The sequence below is a fragment of the Engraulis encrasicolus genome, chromosome 18 (genome assembly GCF_034702125.1).
Source record: "Engraulis encrasicolus isolate BLACKSEA-1 chromosome 18, IST_EnEncr_1.0, whole genome shotgun sequence".
In the NCBI taxonomy this organism is placed as follows: domain Eukaryota; kingdom Metazoa; phylum Chordata; class Actinopteri; order Clupeiformes; family Engraulidae; genus Engraulis; species Engraulis encrasicolus.
In genome coordinates, this window is record NC_085874.1 from 2,720,088 (window position 1) to 2,740,161 (window position 20,074).

The following is a 20,074-nucleotide window of genomic DNA, read 5'->3' on the forward strand; positions in this document are numbered from 1 at the left end:
TAAAATGTTGTGTGGGTGTGTAATACAAATGTTGATACAAATCACCATTTGTACAAATTTAACGCATCTACAAGCAGGATAAAAAAGTGGATTCTGAACATTTGTGATTATAATTTTTATTAGTTTTATTAGTCTGAACTTTTGTTTCATATTCATCTTTTGGTCTCACACCTAAATGTCTTCTGTGGACAACAAAAGCAAGAGCTGCTGTTCCAAGCTTTTTAGAGTGGACTAGCCTAGAAATCTAGATGCCCCCTAGCGACCGCGAGTTAAATTTGCTCCCGGGGACAGTCTAGTAACTCTGAAACGGCTGAAAATCCTAAGATGACAGAGCCAATCAAATCGTGAGGAACGAGATGGGGGGCCGGGCTACCTAGTGACCACAGAAAACTTCCCAAGAAGAAATATGGCGGCTGTCCGTGCTACTTACAACCAAAGAAAATGGAATATTGTACAAGAACGACCACTAGCTGGTGGCCAGGAGTGGCACTGCAGCTATGTTATCGCAGCCAAGTAAATAATGAATGGGTGCCAATGGGGCTGTACGCTTCTCATAGAACTATCTGCCCGTGTGATTTTTTCCCTGGAAACAATGAAGTCGCGTTCGATAGATACAGAGCCGGTTCTGACCTCTGTGGGGCCGTAAGCAAAAATATGCCAAGGGGCCCCCCTAACTATATATATATAAAAAAAACAATCCCTCATTTTTTCCAGTGAGTATATATTTGGGCAGCCATAGGCACTACATACTCCCACACTAGCTAGAGTTTTTCAGACCCTAGGGCCAGATTACACTTCCGGCCCGATAAACTGACTCACACGTGAATATAGGCTACATGAATGACATTATTAATATTATATGAAATTATTACCCACAAAGGTTAAACATAAAAATGCATTGGTACCATGGGAGTCTCACAATGTGGCATACAAGTCCTTATTAGTAATCTAAAGAATTTGAAAAAAAAACATGGTCTATCCATAAAAGTTCCCATTAATTTAGAAATGACACAAACTAGACTGGATGCCAACAAAATACATTTCCTTTAGCACAGGTGTTGCCTAAGAGTAGCCTAAATTAGATATTGGAGGCTAGGCTTGCACATCTTAAGACATAAGGCTTGCACATGCAAGACGTGGTGGTAATGTGAAAGTAGGTGAGCAAGTGAATAGCCTACACTGCGCGCCCTCGACAAAGTGCTCTCTCGCCAGGAGGAGTAAAATGAACAGGTTGCATTTCTCCTCACAAAGTTAACAAGCCGAGTTTAGCATTTATTGCGTCGTATTTCGCTGTTAAAAGTTTGTTGATCACTCTCCATCTCCCTCTGCAAGCGGGGCTGGAGCACGATAGCCTACCCACACACGACTTTCATTGTTTTGGCGAGCTCATTAGAAAAGCCGACTTGATGATGGACTACTGAGAAAATTATTCAATAAAATATGCGGGAGATAGGCAGATCATAATCGCAGCGTCAATCGCGCACACATCCAAACCAATGACAGTATATTACTGTCAATGATCTAAACACACAGACGCGCGACCGGTCCCTTCTTGGCGGGAACAAGCACACGCACACACACACACACACACACACACACACGGCACCCCTTCCTATCTCATACTCTCCTCCGTTGATTCGATTGCACTCACGTTTCGTCGGCTAGAAGTCAGCTGATGTTTCTCAACTAGGCAGCTACTAGGCCTACAACGTTCGAAACAGCAGTAAGGCATTGACAGCAAGACATAATTTCCTTCACTCTTCCCCGTTGATTCGATTACACAGGCGGACTTAAATTCCCGCGGTAACGCAAACAGGAACGCTTGTAATGCGCACTATCGAAGACATGGGCAGGAACTCGGCATTGTTGTGAGATTCTCACTCAAGATTCTCACTCCTGTTCCATCCGAAATTAACCACAGAAGAAGGGGCGAATCACGTAGGCCTAGTTATGTGACGGAATCAATAATAAAGTTCGTCGTTTTTTAAATTAGCCCATATATATATTTTTTTTTTACCTCAACGTAAGTGACGTCATGGGCAACGCGAGGCCCTACGCTGTGAGCGTAGTGAGCGTTATGGGCCCGCCGGCTCTGTAGGCAGCTACTAGGCCTACAACGTTCGAAACAGCAGTAAGGCATTGACAGCAAGACATAATTTCCTTCACTCTTCCCCGTTGATTCGATTACACAGGCGGACTTAAATTCCCGCGGTAACGCAAACAGGAACGCTTGTAATGCGCACTATCGAAGACATGGGCAGGAACTCGGCATTGTGAGATTCTCACTCAAGATTCTCACTCCTGTTCCATCCGAAATTAACCACAGAAGAAGGGGCGGATCACGTAGGCCTAGTTATGTGACGGAATCAATAATAAGTTCGTCGTTTTTTAAATTAGCCTATATATATATATATATATTTTTTACCTCAACGTAAGTGACGTCATGGGCAACGCGAGGCCCAACGCTGTGAGCGTAGTGAGCGTTATGGGCCCGCCGGCTCTGGATAGATATGAGTAAATGAAAGCATTTGCCGACACGTTTGCATCTTGTCAAGTGTTCGATTCGTGAAAATGACCCTTATTTCAACTATAGCAATGACATAACACGTGACAATCGACTTTACGGCACTACGCCATTTGTTTTGTAGTTTTAAGTCTGACTTCAGATGTCGATGTGTTTAAAGTTATGTTAGGATTGTTGCGGACACCTGTTATTTATTGCATTTAAGGTGGTGGAAAAGCGGCATGTGTACATGGGGTAAAGGAAATGACTGAGCTCATCCTTAAGAATTTGGGCACCTTCAATTAACATGTTGGACGGTGGTGGGGGGTTTTGAGGTGTGTGACCGTAGATGTCTCTGCTAGGATCAGTCAGAGTACGTCTCTCGTCAGCTCTGGTCGTGAATAGTCGCAGAGATTCCTCAGCCAGCAGGTATTAGCCGAATGCTAGCGAGTTGCAGGACAAAACGAACACGTCTTTGGGAGAACAAAGCCATGTCAGGAACCTTTAACTTCACTTCTAATACAACTTCCATGATAAGGTACAGAATGTGCACACATCTTTACAAACCAGAGAACAGAACCGTCACAAATCCCTGCTGAGCCATTTAGCACAATAGGCTCCCATTCATCTTTTACTTGGCTGCGTTCGCCGACGGGGCTATAATGGGAGCCAATGAGAGATGCCTTTCTCATAGCTTAGAGAATCTCTGTTACAACACAAAAGTTTTTGCTTAAAGGGACACTGTGTGAGATTTTTAGTTGTTTATTTCCAGAATTCATGCTACCCACTCACTAATGTTACTTTTTTCAGGAATACTTACCACCACCATCAAATTGTAAGTATTCATTATGACTGGAAAAATTGCACTTTTCATACATGAGAAGAGGGATCTTCTCCATGGTCGGCCATTTTGAATTTCCAGAAATAGCCATTTTTAGCAGCAAAAATGACTGTACTTGGGCCATACTAGAAAATATTAGTTTATCACTTAGTAAACTTTCACGAAAAGATTCAAATTTGGCAATAGTCAACTCAGTTTCAATGACCAGCATAGTTGCAGTACCTTTTTTGACCATTTCCTGCACAGTGTACCTTTAAAAAAAGCCTGAATGATTATACATTTCGTGCCTGCCATGGATTAATGTAAAAATGCACCAGGAACTTATCTGACACAAATAGATCACTACACATTACCATTTGATCATTTGATGTTGTGGACCTGAGACCATATGGGAATTTGAATCATAATCAATGAAATAATGGTGCACAGTAAAAAAAGAGCTAGCTTGGTAAGCTAATTTGAACATTTTACAGAACCAGATAGTCACAAGCTATTATAAGACCACTGTTGAAGGTGTAGAATGAAATTGCTGCCCCAATTTCTAATAAGACCCATGTCATTAAAAATGAGACATTTGGCAGCTTTGAAAATCTATAAGTAGCTGACTAAATAGATGGTAATGACACCTAATCTACCGAGCTAGCGGCTAACCAACCAGTCGTCAAATAACACAGAGCTAGCTAGGTATCCAGCTAGATAGCTAACACCGAACATGCCATGTTGACAGCAATCATAAATATATAACCATTTAACAAGCCCCAAATTTCACATTTTGCTGGTTGATCAAGGAGGGCCATGTGGTTGAAAACGAGGCATTTTTGAACTGTGTGAGTGAAAACACAATTTATTAGGAAACTCTGGCTGTGGTGATCACACGCATTCATTCATATGGAGGCACGAAGTTGTCGCTTCACCTAAAAAGGGGCGAGTCACGTGTACGTTTTGAAAGACAGTTGTGACGTTACACAAAACTGTGTGGGGATTCAGTGTGATTGGTTGTTGCGTCATCCTATTGCGTGGCGTTGAGTGTCAAGGCATTTTGATAGACAACCGTTTATCCCACCCAGACCCCTGTACAGCATTTTACTGTAGGGGCTTGGCTCACCTGGGGTGAGTTTCTCAAAAGGGAAGTTGTTAGCCTGTTAGCAACTTCGGTAGTTGCCAATGGGAAAATGCATTGAAAGCAACGAAGTAGCTAATGTAGTAAGCAACTTTGGTTTCGAGAAATTCACCCCAGGCTAGGAGGGGACTGCATGAGGAGAAAAACCTCATAGGCTTAGGTGAGTGATGAGATGTTTCAGAAGCACTGGAGACTTGTCACACAGTTGTTCTATTTCACCTCATCAACCGAGAGGGTTAGTTTTATTATAAAATATACAGTATAAAAACAAATAAAAGTATAAAACCCTGTATATTAAAACTATTGCAAGAGTAGCATTTTACATTTATTCTATACATGCAACAATATAAAAACCCTCAGATAAACCCTTTATGGGGTAAAACCGCAAAGATTTGTGAACATTTTTCTCTATACAACCCTTACAATACAGAAGCATTTGCATACATTGTCTTCACTCTATCACCAGGGGATATGAATGAAGATTTTGGTTTGTCACCTTTTCTGTAACCCTGTTAGCATTTATGTGGTGATATCCTATGGAAACAAAATAAAAAGTAACATACAACAGGAGCCATACTTTGGTATGACACTTGCAACTAACCAACAGAAAAAAACAGGCACACACAAAAAAAAACGGTGGGATTGCTTTGCAGACAACTCAGAAAAGGGGCTAAGTGTGCTTAATAGCGGTCACATCCTTTAAGCTCAGGGTAAGGTCTCACCTTCACCTAAGACAGTCAATGCCATTTAATGTGTTAAACTGTCTTGTCAAATTTGGATCCTCTTCTTCTGTTTGTGCATTACTGCCCACATTACCATCCACACTGTTTGTATCACACCTTAACTTGAAGCCAAAACTGTTAAAAAAACAAAAACAAATCAACTGATGACTAATGAATTCTATGTTATAAAAGTGAAACAATGACAGTTTTAAGCATGAGTACTTACCCCTGGAGAGGTTTGACTTCACTTATGAATTCTGGGAGTTTTTCGCCTTTCGTCTCTGGCAACAACAAGCTCAGGCCACCCGAGATTGCAGAAAGTGTACCCATCAGAATAAAAGGTAGTATGTTGTTATATGTACCTGTGGGGGAGAAATGTACAATGTGTGCAGAAATATAAATATTGGTTTTGCATGTGCAAAAATGTAAACAGTACCCGTGTATGCATACACAGTAACATGTAATTTGTGGCTGTGGGCTTGCAGCACTTGTCAGAGGCTTCTTTCCTGCAGGTGGAATCATGAGGCTCCTTAAACTCTACGCTGATCTATTAAAGCGATGGTTCGGAGTAGAATCACCCTAATGCCATTTGAACCGTGACACCCATCCACCTTTACACCAGAAGTGTTTTCTGCCGCAGGCTTACATCAACAGAGTTGCCGTGTTATTCGATGTTTATTCCGGTTAGCTTGACTCAAGCGCATATGGATACTGGGCACCGTCTCCAAACTTTCCCCACAAAAATAACATGTCATGACACCAAACTTCTGCAGTAGCACAAATATGGTCTGTACTCACGAAACGAAGCATTTGGAAGTTTGGAAATAGTCCAGGAGTTTATTATTATCAACACAAGCCGAATAGCTTCTCTGCTGCTAAAGCTGCGCCAACGTTACTTCCGTCATCTAAGACAAGCATGTAAGAGTCCTCAACGAAGCTCATAATATGCACAATGAAAAGTGAATTCAGCATCAGTATTGATAACGAAAATCCTTGTCTAATTGATAGTAGGTAAGATTTGAAATATCTTTTAAGTATTGCCTTGAAAATATAAGCCTTAATCACAATTCAGTGAAAACTTTTTTAACACTCTCGTCTGGAAGTTTGTTGAAGACTTTTACGGGCTTGTCTCATATGACGGAAGTAACGTTGGCACAGCTTTAGCAGCAGAGAAGCTATTCAGCTTGTGTTGATAATACTAAACTCCTGGACTATTTCCAAACTTCCAAATGCTTCGTTTCGTGAGTACAGACCATATTTGTGCTACTGCAGAAGTTTGGTGTAATGACATGTTATTTTTGTGGGGAAAGTTTGGAGACGGTGCCCAGTATCCATATGCGCTTGAGTCAAGCTAACCGGAATAAACATCGAATAACACGGCAACTCTGTTGATGTAAGTCTGCGGCAGAAAACACTTCGGGTGTAAAGGTGGATGGGTGTCACGGTTCAAATGGCATTAGGGTGATTCTACTCCGAACCATCGCTTTAAGGTAGATCATTCATAGGTCTTTGGGAGGAATAAAATTAGTTATCTTGGTTGTTTTAACAGTCTGTCTCAGTCCAAATTTTATTTACTCATTTATTTTTAAACGGGACAAAGGAATGATGATCATTATGAAACAAATTATCAGTCAGCCATTAGAAATGACAGAAGTTACTGACAGGTGACACCCAGAGGACAACAACCTGCAGCCTCTTACTGTCCATGCAAGGGTGGCGTCATTGCTTCCAAACAATTTACGATTGTGCTGCAGGGTCATTTTACTGTGTCTTTAGAAAGACAGCTATCGCTATTCAGCCGAAGCCAGAATCAGATCTCTGGTCTGAGTCAGCCTACTAGCAGCTTAGCTTACATGCATGTTCAAAAGATCTGACGTATGCTTGCAAATCCCCCATTCACAATGCTAAGAAGAGCTTGCGTGGCTAACCTTACATATTGATTGATGAAATAGTAATGCAAAACTTCTGTGGCTGTACATATGTATGTATGTATTAATGTATTTACTTATCTACCCTTCCTATATTTAGCCAGGATTGTCCCATTTACCTGTATACTAACTCTGTGTCTCATATCGCGCACCTGTGCACTTTGGGCAATATGGCTATGTCTCAAATGACACACTTCTGTCAGTGCACTGACAGTCAGTGCACAGTGCGCACAGTGTACTGAGGTCTTTAGTGCATAGTGTTGTTGAAAAATTTGAGCACTATGCACTGTGCCCTCGCTGGAAGTGACTGCTGAGCATGGCATTAGCTCGCCAAAATATGAGTTGGCTACTGTTTTCAATGCACAGCGTCTGGTGCTTGTATTTCCATGTCCTTCACCCCCAAAGGACAACAATCACACATACAATACTTTGGTTGGCATGAAAAGGTTGGTGTCCCATCAACATTACTTACAGAATTAAGAGACTGTTGACCAAACTCTTCTACTGAACTGAATGCCACATTTCCTCCCTGTCATTGTCAACATGGCCGCCGTTTAGTGCGTGCAGTGTCCATCATTCAAGCACTGCATTTTTTTCGCCATTTAGACGGTGGGCTAGATTTCGTAGCTCCTTTAGAAAACGAGTTTCGTTCTCACTCTCGAGTGGCAACTTGATTTTTCTAATATGACCTCCTGACTTGTAACTTTTTGCCATGAAATCTGACGGTTCCGGGTAGCATGCACGCGCTAGCTGTATTCTGCCTCGTTGACTTTGCATTGACGTGACGTCACTCGGTCGGCTATTATTTGTTGTCATTTTTATAAATCAATGTGCCTCAAAGTTTTGAGGATGGCAACAGCCAAAATATTGATTAATGAGTTGTCAGGGGGTTATATAAGCAAAAATAAAGCTGCCACTCGTTAACACCAATGAACTGACAAGATATGAGACTGGGCCCACCACCTAATTGTTAGGGGATCATCCTGGCACTTTCAGTGCACTGGCTCAACTGAAATTTTCAGCGTGAGCGCCCTAGGCACTGAAAAACAGTGCCCGAAGTGCACAAGTGCGGCATTTGAGACACGGCCACTGTTTCAGTGCGTAGGTAAGGGCGCTCACGCTTTTCGGTACATTCAGTGCACTGACAGTGCCCAGGTGATGCCCTAACAACAGCCAAAAGCACAGTGCTTGAATGATGGACACTGCACACACTAAACAGCTGCCATGTTGTTGATGAAACAGAAGAAACATGACGTTCGGTTCAGCAGAAGATTTTGGTAAACAGTGTCCTAATTCTGTAAATAATGTTGCTGAGACAGCAACCTTTTCATGCCAAGCCAAATCTTGTTTGCCAGATAGTTGCCATTTGGGGTGAAGGAGATGTACATACAAGCCACGAGACGCTGTGCAATGTTAACAGTAGCCAACTCGTATTTTGGTGAGCTAATGCTATGTTCACCCATCACTTCCAGTGAGGGCACAGTGCAAAGTGCTCAACTTTTCTACGACACTATATACACTAAAGACCTCGTGCACTGCTGTTTGCACTGTGTGCACTGTGTGTCACAAGTGTGCGATATGAGACACAGGGAAAATGTCTCTTCTGTTAGGGGGGAGTCCTTGTCAAAATGGCAGTCAACATAATGCTCCAGACACAGACAAACACGTTAACATATAGTAAGAAAAATAAGCTGACATAAAACATTAACACATAGTTTTGTAGAATAGCTAAAAAAAATAGAGATGCACCGGATCCTGATTTTTAGGATCCTGCCGGATACCGGATCCACTGCTTAAGATCCTGCCAGATCCGGAACCGGATACCGGATCCTACGAAAGGGTTGAAACACATAGCCAACTCGCTTCGCTGCATGGACTGACTGAAAATTCTAGGCTATGTAAAAAGAAGAGATGTCCCAGATCCTGATTTTTAGGTAACTGCCGGATACCGGATCCACTGCTTAAGATCCTGCCGGATCCGGATAGTCTGAAAAACCCTATTATCCTGCCGGATCCGGAACCGGATCTTGGATCCTGTACATCTCTAAAAAAAAAAAGAAAAGCCTGTTTTCCCTAAATCAGTACGTGTTGTGAAAGACTGTAGTGTAACGACTTGTGTGAGGAACGTGTACTATGCATATATGATGAAGTGCAGAGAGTCAGAATATGGCAGATATACTGGGAACGTTTGCCCAACAAATCGATAGGCCATTTAAACTAATTAACGCAGAAGTGCAAGTGGAATCAGGCTGTCATGACAACAAAGGCAAGACATCTGACAGAACTGGAGGTGCTTGGATTGAGCAATTGGCAAACGTAAGCTGTTAGGCCTCTGGGACATGTCTGTTCTGTAGGAGACATGGGGTATTTGTCAAAGTGAAGTGTGCTAGCCTTGCTAGGACGAGTAACACCCACTTTTCCAAGGTGTATCCAATAATTAATTAGCCTTAGAACTAGTATTGGATAGTTAACCGTTAGGCGTTAAACTACTCGTCCTAGCAAGGCTGGAATACTTTGCTTTGAGAAATACCCACTGTACACAATACAAAAAGACACTAACTGCCTTCTTAGATACTTACCAATATGGGCTATGTATGGCGAGACCGCACTTCCAATTCCGGCAGCTGTACCGCACACACCCAATCCCATGTTGCGTATGACGGTGGGGAAGAGTTCAGAAGAATAGACATAAATGAACGCATATGCCCCGGTCAAAGCCAGTCTTCCTATCACTACCAAAGTGACGATCAACCCACTGAGCTCTGTGGGACAAGAGGAAATAGAATGCAAAATCAGTGAACAGCTACCATGACATCACCATAGTTAACAGGTTAGCCAACCTAGCTTTAAAATATACTTAGATATAATCTGTAATGTCATACAGTCAGTATAGATATGATGTTGATGTGATGCATGATATAATGATGTGATATGATGATTTTCAGAAGTGAGTAGGATCTTCCGTGAACCCATCTTAACCAAACAGCTACTCAGCAAGGATACCAACGGCTACCAAGCAGGATATCAAAAGAACTCATGAAAGATGTTTTGGCAAGCATTTTGACACTTTCATTTTAACTCTGCAAGCTTTCTGAAATGCATGCATTTACATGTAGCTTACTTTTTAAGACAAATGCTCCCTTCATGCTTTTCAATACATTCTTCTTCGAGCACTTCTTCAGCCAATTACGTGCCACGTTAATGACTGATGTAAGGTTGACCAGAAAGCTATATGGAAGATGGGCATTGGATGTTCAGAAATGGACGATGACGTTGTTCGGGGACGCGCATTTTCTTCTAGCCTGCCCAACCACAGACTTATATTAATCGTGTGCCCAGCACTAAACTTGTGCATGTGCTGAGAGCAATGGCGCACCCACTAATCATCATGAGCGAAGTGGTACCGGATATGTGAAAATGGTGACAAGGAAGTGCCTTGCTAATCAGCAAAGCTAACCAGCCAAATCATGACCCCCTGATTCGGATGAATGGGCTGCGCTCTTTCGCCCTCTAATTGAACTGCAGGCATGGATTGACACTGGACAGTCTCTAGTAAACTGACTCTGGGGTTGGCTATAATCGGCCAACCTGGTGCAGTCAACCTGTAAGAATGGCATTGTTTCTAAACAAACTGTGGGCTACCAAAGTTCTCTATGCCTCGTTTTACATGTCAACAACCCTGTGACTCTACAGAATGAAAATTTGAGTAACTTTGAGGCCCGCAAATGGGTGGAAAGTAGAGATTTATAACGATGGCTACTTCTATGCCCTGCTGAACCACAGCAAAAGCCCAATGTTAGCATCGGATAACTAACGCTGGACTTCAGATTGCTGGGGACGAATGGAGGTAAGGTATGTGGCAAAAGTTAGCGTTCAGAATCACGTGATTATCTGTATAGCTTATATATGGTTTAGAGTGAGCTATCATACAAACCATTAGGTACAAGTTGGATGAACAGCTGCAAGCCCGCTGCAAGAAGCAGAGTGAATGGTAGAACAAACCGACGAGGAGCATAATGTGTGACAAACCACACAAAAGCAACACCAAGAAATTCTGTAGCTGCAGAAATTAAGCTGTTGACATACGGATCCCCATCCAGATTGGAGATGTTAAGAGACAGGCCGTAGTACGTCACAGATATGGCTATCCTATAAAAATACAACACATACATTACTTTGGAAACAGATCACAAAAAAGTAACAAGAAGGATTCTAACAAAGGTAGGTAGCAAAACAGTACCAAAGATCCAAGACAACAACAATATAGCAAAACTGCATTATAGTATTTTGAACTCATAAATTCTTTACCTACCAGGCAGTGAGATTTATAACAGTAACATTCCTCATATTTGTAGTTTTCACGAGGTCCAGCCAAGTGTACTTCTCCTGACCACTGGATTCATTTTCAGTTTCCTGGGGAAATCCATAATCAACATAGGACTTAGCTTGCATCAGTGACTTGCAACCAGTAGCCTAGTTAAGATGATCCAGGTTCCTACCAGACCTCTGTGTGTTTGAGCTCTGGAGCTCATGAAGCTGCGCGGAACTACAGGTCGGGCAAGAGCCAGGCCAATTTAAGATACCAGATTCAGAAAATGTACTTTGTCTGCATTTACAGTGACAGAAGTGATGGTAGTATTAACTGCACTAGTATACCGGATATCATGAGAGGAACCCACTGGCAAGCTCAAACTTGCAATCAATATCTTCAGATTGCAAATAGCCTATTCATTGAAATCTGTCCAGAAAGGGTTGTAATGTTTGCCTGTTTTTTATGTTTGTAATTATTATTTTTTTTTAAATAAAAAATCGTGATTAAAAAAAAAAATAGCCTAACAAAAATAGAGATTTTATGTTAAAAAAAAAATGTGATATGGGATGGACCGATGGCCCCCCTAGCTAAATTCGCCTTAGGTCCCCACATTGCTAAATGTAGTGTAAGGGATTATTTTGAAAAGACAGTAACATGTAATCAGCAATGCATTACAGTTTTTCAGTAAATTGCCCAACACTGTTGAAATCCTATGGTACTTTTTCAAATCCAGGCTTATACAGTACATGGTAGGCTTATTGATAAATTGCCTTGACAGGTTATGAGGAGGCCAAGGGGGCGTTTGGGCAAAAAAGGTTCAGAACGGGCATAGACGGACGCATCTGTTGTCCGCCTGTCGGACTTGTTTTTGTTGTTGAAAAAAGGTTCACACTCCTTTGGATTTTTTTTTTTCTTTAAGTTATTTTTTTCTTCTTTTTATTCATTCATTCAATGGCAATGACGTTTCGACCTCTCGGTCTTCCTCAGATTAAAAAATCCAAAAGGAGTGTGCGAACCTTTTTTCAAAAAATACGTAATCTTTTTGTTCAGCAACAGGGATTGTGCACAAGTAACTCTACAAGTGAACATCTCAACCAGTGTTGCCAGATTTTCTGTGAGAAATGAGCGATTGCTGTCCTAAAAACAAGCCCAAAAGAAGCAACTGAAGACGGAGGGGAAAAAAACACAGGGTGGGTCATCAGTCGCGTGCTTTGGTCTTTGCAAGCATCTGTGACCGAGTGTTAGCTTAAATCCACTTAAGTGACCGAGGCACTGAAAGTGGGAATTAACAGTGGGCTAACTTGTCGTGGGCTAACTTATAAGAATGAGTGAGTAGTCATTGAGAAGCCTTAAGTTTCAAACATCCAGTCACATTCAAATCAACAACAGAGCAGAAGCAAACATCAAGCCTAACCCTGAAAAAGGACAAGCCCAAGAAAACGCAACCCGCAACTGCACAAAATTGAAAGCGACTGCCAAGAAAAAAAGAAACCCAAAGTCGCTTATAATAAGTGGAATTGGCAACCCTGATCTCAACTTCTACCAGGTTGATCCAAACTAGCCAACATGTCATTAAGGTCACTATTAATGTCTACTACAAATGATCTAAACTATCAAACTTCGCCTAATGGTATGGTACTAACGTCATGCACTTTAAATGTCTGTATGTGTTTTGTATAGGTACTCTAGGTCAGGGGTGATCTAGGTCAGATCGTGATCGAGGCTTTCCTAGTCGATCTTGGGGCAGGAGGAAAGAAAGTGGATGATTAGGCTATAGGCTACAGAGACACTGAAATGACTGCAGCATCAGTCTGATTGGCATTCATATTTGCGTCTGTATTCCGTTCTGATAGGCTCACTACAGCTTTCCCCTCGTGTCACAGGGTTATCTTATTCTTCCTTTTAATAAAAAAAACCTCCTGCTGCATATCGTCTTAGAGCGCCGTCAGCATATGGCGAGAGTCTCCTGTGGTTAATTCACCTGCAAGTGTGGCAGAGCATCGACCACTGATGAAGCTGAGATCATACAATGTTCATCAAAAATGGGAGGAGGAATTCCTATCTACTTTCGTGAAAGGAAAGTTTGCATTTGTTGTGCCATCCGCCACAGGCACTATCAATAAGACACCTTTTCTCTAAACACAAGCGGCCTTTTACAAACAATGAGTCTGTGCAGTGCAGCCAAACAGGAGGAGTAGTCTTATTTTCGCGGACAATGCATAATCGATTATTGACATAATAATGTTCTCACTTTATCTAAATTATTTGGCAATATCCCTCACAACAGTGCAACAACACAGAATAATGGCAAGAGTTTTACCCTCGGCATGTAATGAAATCGAATGTGCACAGTGGTGCTGATGGACAGCGCAAGAGGTTGCGCAAGAAGTTCCATGTTGCAACGCAACTCGTTGATCATCTCGGTCGCATTCGGTTTCGTCAGTCTATAAACTTTTGGATGCATAAAATGAACAGCAATTTGGCAAGACAGCTGCAGGGAAGATATTGCTGTCAACAAAGGATTCTGGATAGGCTAATCTACTTGTACACGATAGGTAGCCTATCTATAGCCTACTGGACTAGTTGCCAAACAAAGCTTTGCGAGTGTATGGAATATGTTGCATCACACGCAGGACGGCCCAGGCTCCCGTCACCTGGCAGGAGTGAGCAAAGAAAGAGAAAGGGTCACTGTGCTGAGGAGCTATCTGTGCTCTTTTAAGTAAGTGTTAATGGAAATTACTCACCTCTGTGTCTGAACTGAGATACAGCTGGATGATGTCGTCTGGGAGAGTGATGACGCTGATGATACTTGAAACTGTGATGTTCCTGATGTTGTCCAGTTTTAGTGGGTCCAACCATGTGTACTTACACTTATTCTCAACATTTGTAGAGGTCTGAAAACAAATCCAAGAAGCAGTTGATTGTACAATAAGAATAATTACAGTAAAAATGGTAAGCGCATACAGTCACAATCAAATAAATGTAAAACATGCATATCTAGTTAAGAAAGGTCAGATTAACAGTGGTATATTGTTCTTTTCTATTGAACCACCTCACCTCACTAGTGACTGCACTGTGTTCCAGATGGAAGATTTTCTCTGGGGGAGTGATGCCGTTCCTCTTGGCAGCAGCTCGAATGATGGCCTCTGCTTCCTGTAACCGGCCCTGGGTGATGAGCCAGCGGGGGGACTCTGGGATGTACCTGATGGGAGCAGAAACACAGCATGCCTATCCAATCAAGCAACAGTCTAAAAGAACATTTCATTGACAGTAGGATTCATTAAGTTTCCATCCGAGGGTGCAGGAGACATACTGTAGGAGTCAGGAATCAGGACTAAGCAACAGGAGAATACGTGGAAATATAAATTGATTGTACTCAAGCATGTGCTATACTGCATGTTTCAGTAGGCATGTCCATCACAGATTTTTGTTTGTGTTTTCACACATTTTCACCACATTTCGTGTGGCAACATTGTAATGAAGGTACATGAACATAACTTTTGAAGGCCAGTGCTTTCAGGGTGACTGATAATCAAGATGGCATCAGAGCCAACACTTTGGCAGTGAACTCCACTCATCTTTACGCTAATATTGCATTAATAGCAAAGGTACATTCATTTTTAATGTCTGCAGGTGAAACATTTATAATAGCAATAAAAAGCGGTAAACAAGTGAAAAGAAAAGGCTAGAAAAAGCTGTCTTAAATGCTGACTTATTCAAAAGCCTGGAGAGGCCGTCAGTCAGAAAACAGAGCTTATGCGTTTGTGTGTTCAATATACAAACAAGTCAAAAATTAGAGTTAAATCATATGTGCGATACACAGACGGTCAGTCTGTGGCTGACCCCATGTGCCTCTCAGCTTGTGGTACAGGTATTGGTCACCTCTTTCCTCTACTATGGAAACTCTGCTGTTAGCCCTATGATTATCTATCGCTTCTATTGTATGTTTTCTTACTTTCTTACTCTTACTTTTACTTTTTCCTACTTTTTCTTACTTACTCAATAAAGTTACTCACTTTCAATGCTTTAGTCACATCTGATATGTGCAATAATGTTGCAAGGTCAGATAAATATTTAATGATATCAATCAAACATGGGGTGTGTGTACTGTGTATGTGTGTATGGGGACCTACCAACAGAGGGGCATATATAATAATCCCACCACAGACAGTCCCATCTGTAGTGTCCTCCAATCCCTAATGAAGTATGCGAAGACTGGCAGGATGAAGTAGCCAATGCCAAAGCATAAGGCAACCCCCAAGATCCCAAAACACTCACGTGCTGACTTGTTGAGTATCTCAGAGCCTAACAGAGAAAAACATCAAAATAGCAGCCATTAAATTAGGAGATATATATATATATAGTATATATATATATATATATATATATATATATATATATATATATATATATATATATATACACATACATACAGACTCGTTCAGAGTCGACGTCCTCATGAATGCGTGCGCATCGTTAACTCAAACACACCAGCAATATTGTAAGGATATTACAAGAGACTCCACTTTTCTGGGTGGTACTGCACTCTAGGGGGAGTGCAGACTGCATTCAGAAAGAACGGGATACGTGAAAAGTGCATTTTTCCCTATCGAATACTTAGAATTTGATGGTGGTGGTAAGAATTCATGGAAAAGGTAACATATAAATGGCCAGCATGTGTCATGGAAATAAACTACTAAAAATATTACACAGTGCACAGTGCACTCGGTACGCTTGCTGCGAGCTCTAAATTATGCGCGTCACCGCGAGCAACCGAATGCACATGCTTGCTTTAAAAGCAGTAGACCAAGACGCAAAATGTTAACGTGTTTATGCATGAATCGGGCCCGCGCACGCGTATCCTGCCGTAAGCATACCGAGGGCCTAAGAAATACGATGAGGAAGAACAATCTCTAAATATCAAAAGTGCTGAAAGGCCCTGACCCAACTGAGTTAGACATACCGAGTACAATGGTATTAGAATAACTGGCGGTGGTTGTTAATCCTACAACGAAGAAAACCACACAGAATATTTCCCAGCTGGTAGAGAGAGCCAGAAGAAAACCGGCCAGAGTTTGCAGAGCCTTTATGGAGATGAAAGTGATCTTCCTGCCATATCTGAGAAGAGATGATAGTGGTATTCAGAAAATTGCAGATTTTAAGGGTAGGCTACATATGAATCAGTTGAAAACCCAAATGTACATGCATTTGAACAGATTTAAAACCTAAGTTGATTATGATGAATGCACATTTGTCACAATTAGAATTCGTGTGCACATGGTTGCAATGGTTTGACTTCAGTATCGCTGAGGCCTAAGCCATAAATGTCTGACAATAATAAAATAAATAAAATATAAAATGTACTTCTCTCAACCATTGCCATACCTGTCTGACAAAAGTCCTGAACCAAAAGATCCAATCAGCACTCCAATAAAGAACCATGTTGTTGGAAAGGGAGTCTTCCATGCATCATCACACACTAGATTCCACTGTGGAACATAACATGGATAGGAATTTTGGAGAACATTCTGAGAAGAACACAATCATGCTAATGCAGTGACTCCGGCAGAACATGTTTGAGTGCAGATGGGTAAGGGCTTATCTGATATCATCAGAAAGGCTGTAATGCAGCTTAAGATGAAATACGATGTATATTATATTCATTTCCCACATATTCATTGATAGGAAAAAGTAAGGTCCTTTATACCCACCTCAGTGACAATAGTAGACACATATCTCTCCTTGCTGAACACCCAACCATCCACACAGCCCTCTGTGTCATCGATGTAGGCAGAGTAAGAGTCTTCCTTTTCAGTGTAGCGTCTGCAGCGACTCAGGATGATCTCTCCTTTCAGCTCCTCAGTCGGGATGGACTGATTGTAGCCCAGTCCTCCATAGCTGCTGTTCAGGAATGGGACCCTGCAGTGATGTGGAGGAATGTCTCCCAGGAAGACCATCGATAAGGGCAAGTATCCATTGGGAATGATACTTAGACTCAAGACAATGATAATCAGCCACTGAAAAGTACCCCACTCCCCTAAGAACTTGATGGCTTCCTCATAGTCCTGCATCTTCGACAATCTGTGAAAAGTAGTATATCGGTCACCAACACACCTCCAGTATCTAAATATGTTTAAACAAAAACATTACATTACACTTGATGCTTTTATCCAAAGCAACTTACAGTTATTTACAGGGTATTGGTTACAGTCCCTGATGCAGTGGTTAAGCACCTTCACCTTGCTCAAGGGGACCTCAGCCATGGAATGAGAATAGAGAGTGGCAGGCAGGTATTTGAATCTGCTCCTTGACCATTTACCATGTCCTTGACCAATAGGTCACCACCCCACAAAAACACGACAGTGGGCAGGCAGAATGGGTGGTGTTCAAGTTGGGTGGAGTTGAAGTTAAAAGTCTACAGTGCACAGAACATTTCTCAGAGTTAATTTTCTAGTGTTAAGCCAAAAGCTGAGCATCAAGAGTTGGAAATACACTGCACAAAGTTCTTTTAATGACACAAGAGTCAAATATCTGTGTTGTTACGCAGAGTTAAATATTTTAACTCCCAGAGTTATGAAAACCACGCCTCACCAAATTTCAAATGGTTTGGCAATTTGAGCAGCCATGTTTCTTAAAGTCGGAGCACTAAGACCCTATGAGACATTTTAAGGTAATTCAACATACAATGCCCTGTAAGTGAACCAAACTCAATCCTGCGGGTGGACCAAATAGTGAACCAACAGAAATCACTCAGTTTTGTTTTCTTCCCATTTAACTGGCTAAACTGGCTGAGACTAGCTTGCTTGCCAACTAGCTATGGCCTACATTTTCCTTTAGACTATATTTTAGGGTCAATATTTATCTGAGGATTACATTACATTACATTACATTACATTACATTACATTTAGCTGACGCTTTTTATCCAAAAGCGACTCACTTGTTTTAAGCACAGGGCATTCATTACAGTCTCTGGAGCAGTGTGGGGTTGGGTGCCTTGCTCAACGGCACCTCAGCGATGGAGTGTGGTGGGGAGTGGTAAGGATAGGATTCGAAACCTGCAACCCTCTGATCCAAAGCCCATATCCTTAACCACTAGGCTACGGCTGCCCCCTTCTGATAAGCAGCACCCGGTCCATCTGCCAGCAGTAGAACATTAGTATTACACATACCATTTAAGTATCTAATTAAAGTTTAATTGGACTCCACTGAGGATAAGTCCAAATAGTAGTCTCTAACAACCCAGTATCTAACACCAACTGGTATGAACACTCTTATATTCAACAATGAAGTCTGTACAACTGCACTACTGTGTCAAATACTGGCTGGTGTGAACTAAATACTTTATCAGATTCAGAAAGTAACTCTACACTATAGTGTAATGGAAATGTATCACTATTTACAATGCAGCGTTACCAGAGAGTTACCTACTACTCTGGTTGGAGTAGTATCTGGATTGCATCTGGATCAGTGGAGGTGGATGTGTGGACCACGCCTCTCCTCACATGACAACTGTGACAACTGGACAATTGGTGTGTGAATTGGACTGAAACTAATTAGGTTTACAAGGTGAACTGAACCAAAACTGTAAGCGCATTGGAGGAAAGTGACATATTGACAATAACTGACAATAATACAGCGGTATCTGGTCAAATAGGTAGGACGGGGCTGGGGGCACTTATGTTAAGACAAAATATAAAATGTTGTCAAAAAAATCAATAGGCTATAGGGCCTAACCTATCCCTGATTCTTGAAAGATTGGCAAAATCATGTCCCAGCTTAAGTGTCAATTCTGTTGAAAATCAATTAGGGTATTGTCGTGAACAAAATAAATCCAGGCAATGACCTACTCAAATGTAGCCTAATGTTGATTGAAATATTTAAGTGAAATTTCATTATTTTGCATTGACGTAGACCTGCCCATAGCCTACCCTGTAACACCCGCTCATGAGCGCACAGTCACGGCGTCTGAAACCAGTCGCCATTGGACACAAGAAACATTCTCCCCATTCAAACTCGCTCTGCCCGACTTACAGTCCTGTTTATGCACTGCACAAATTGCTCCATGTAAAAGTATGCCTCCATTATGACTGCTTAGCATAGTATTTAAGTCATGGGTGCACACATAGTTAGATCGCTGATAAAGGTTCACACATTACATGTTTACCTTACCACGCACAAACACTACGAATAAACACCATTTAGCTAACTTTCTTTGTTTCTTTGATTACAGTTCAGTTACACCATTAATCTTTGTGGATCAAACCCAATTATTTTAAGACGTTATGAAACACCGATAAATGTTTGTATCTTTACAAAAAAACTTAACTGACCTGACGCAAGGCCTTCCCTTCCCCTTGAGTGCCAAAGGATTCCGACTTCCGAGTCAGAAGCGAGAGTGCTGCGCTATGTTTCTGGGCACGTTCGCGTGTGCGCGTCCTCGCACCCCCGCGATGATGACAATGTGTTATCATCGTTATCACAGCTCAAAGTGTATGTGTTTATGGGTAATCATTTCTCAGAAGGCCTGGTATGATTTATATATATGTGGCGCCATTTTAAATAGAGTAATTTAGTAATGATGTGTACATTCCTGAAACATTCCTGTAGGCCTATTGTGCGCGCAGGATGGTATGCTCCACCTGTCGGG

The 20,074-nt window shown here is 41.7% G+C and overlaps 1 protein-coding gene across 4 annotated transcripts; it reads right to left on the reverse strand.

The window, feature by feature from the left end:
- Window positions 1–4,672: 4,672 nt before the first annotated feature.
- On the reverse strand, window positions 4,673–19,828 carry LOC134468883 (solute carrier family 22 member 4-like). 4 transcript variants are annotated; one of them, XM_063222798.1, is made up of 13 exons: window positions 19,758–19,828; window positions 18,365–18,563; window positions 17,138–17,507; window positions 16,812–16,915; window positions 16,390–16,544; window positions 15,560–15,731; window positions 14,484–14,628; window positions 14,171–14,320; window positions 11,427–11,527; window positions 11,049–11,263; window positions 9,694–9,876; window positions 5,413–5,548; window positions 4,673–5,321 (listed from the first exon to the last, which is right to left on the reverse strand). In XM_063222798.1, exons 3-13 carry the CDS (start codon window positions 17,495–17,497, stop codon window positions 5,189–5,191), a joined length of 1,854 nt encoding a protein of 617 aa, XP_063078868.1. In that variant the 5' UTR covers window positions 17,498–17,507; window positions 18,365–18,563; window positions 19,758–19,828; the 3' UTR covers window positions 4,673–5,188. The 4 variants fall into 4 exon arrangements, with proteins under 4 accessions (XP_063078868.1, XP_063078867.1, XP_063078869.1 ...); XM_063222797.1 differs by lacking the exon at window positions 18,365–18,563; XM_063222799.1 differs by lacking the exons at window positions 18,365–18,563; window positions 19,758–19,828 and adding an exon at window positions 17,611–17,691.
- Window positions 19,829–20,074: the final 246 nt, after the last annotated feature.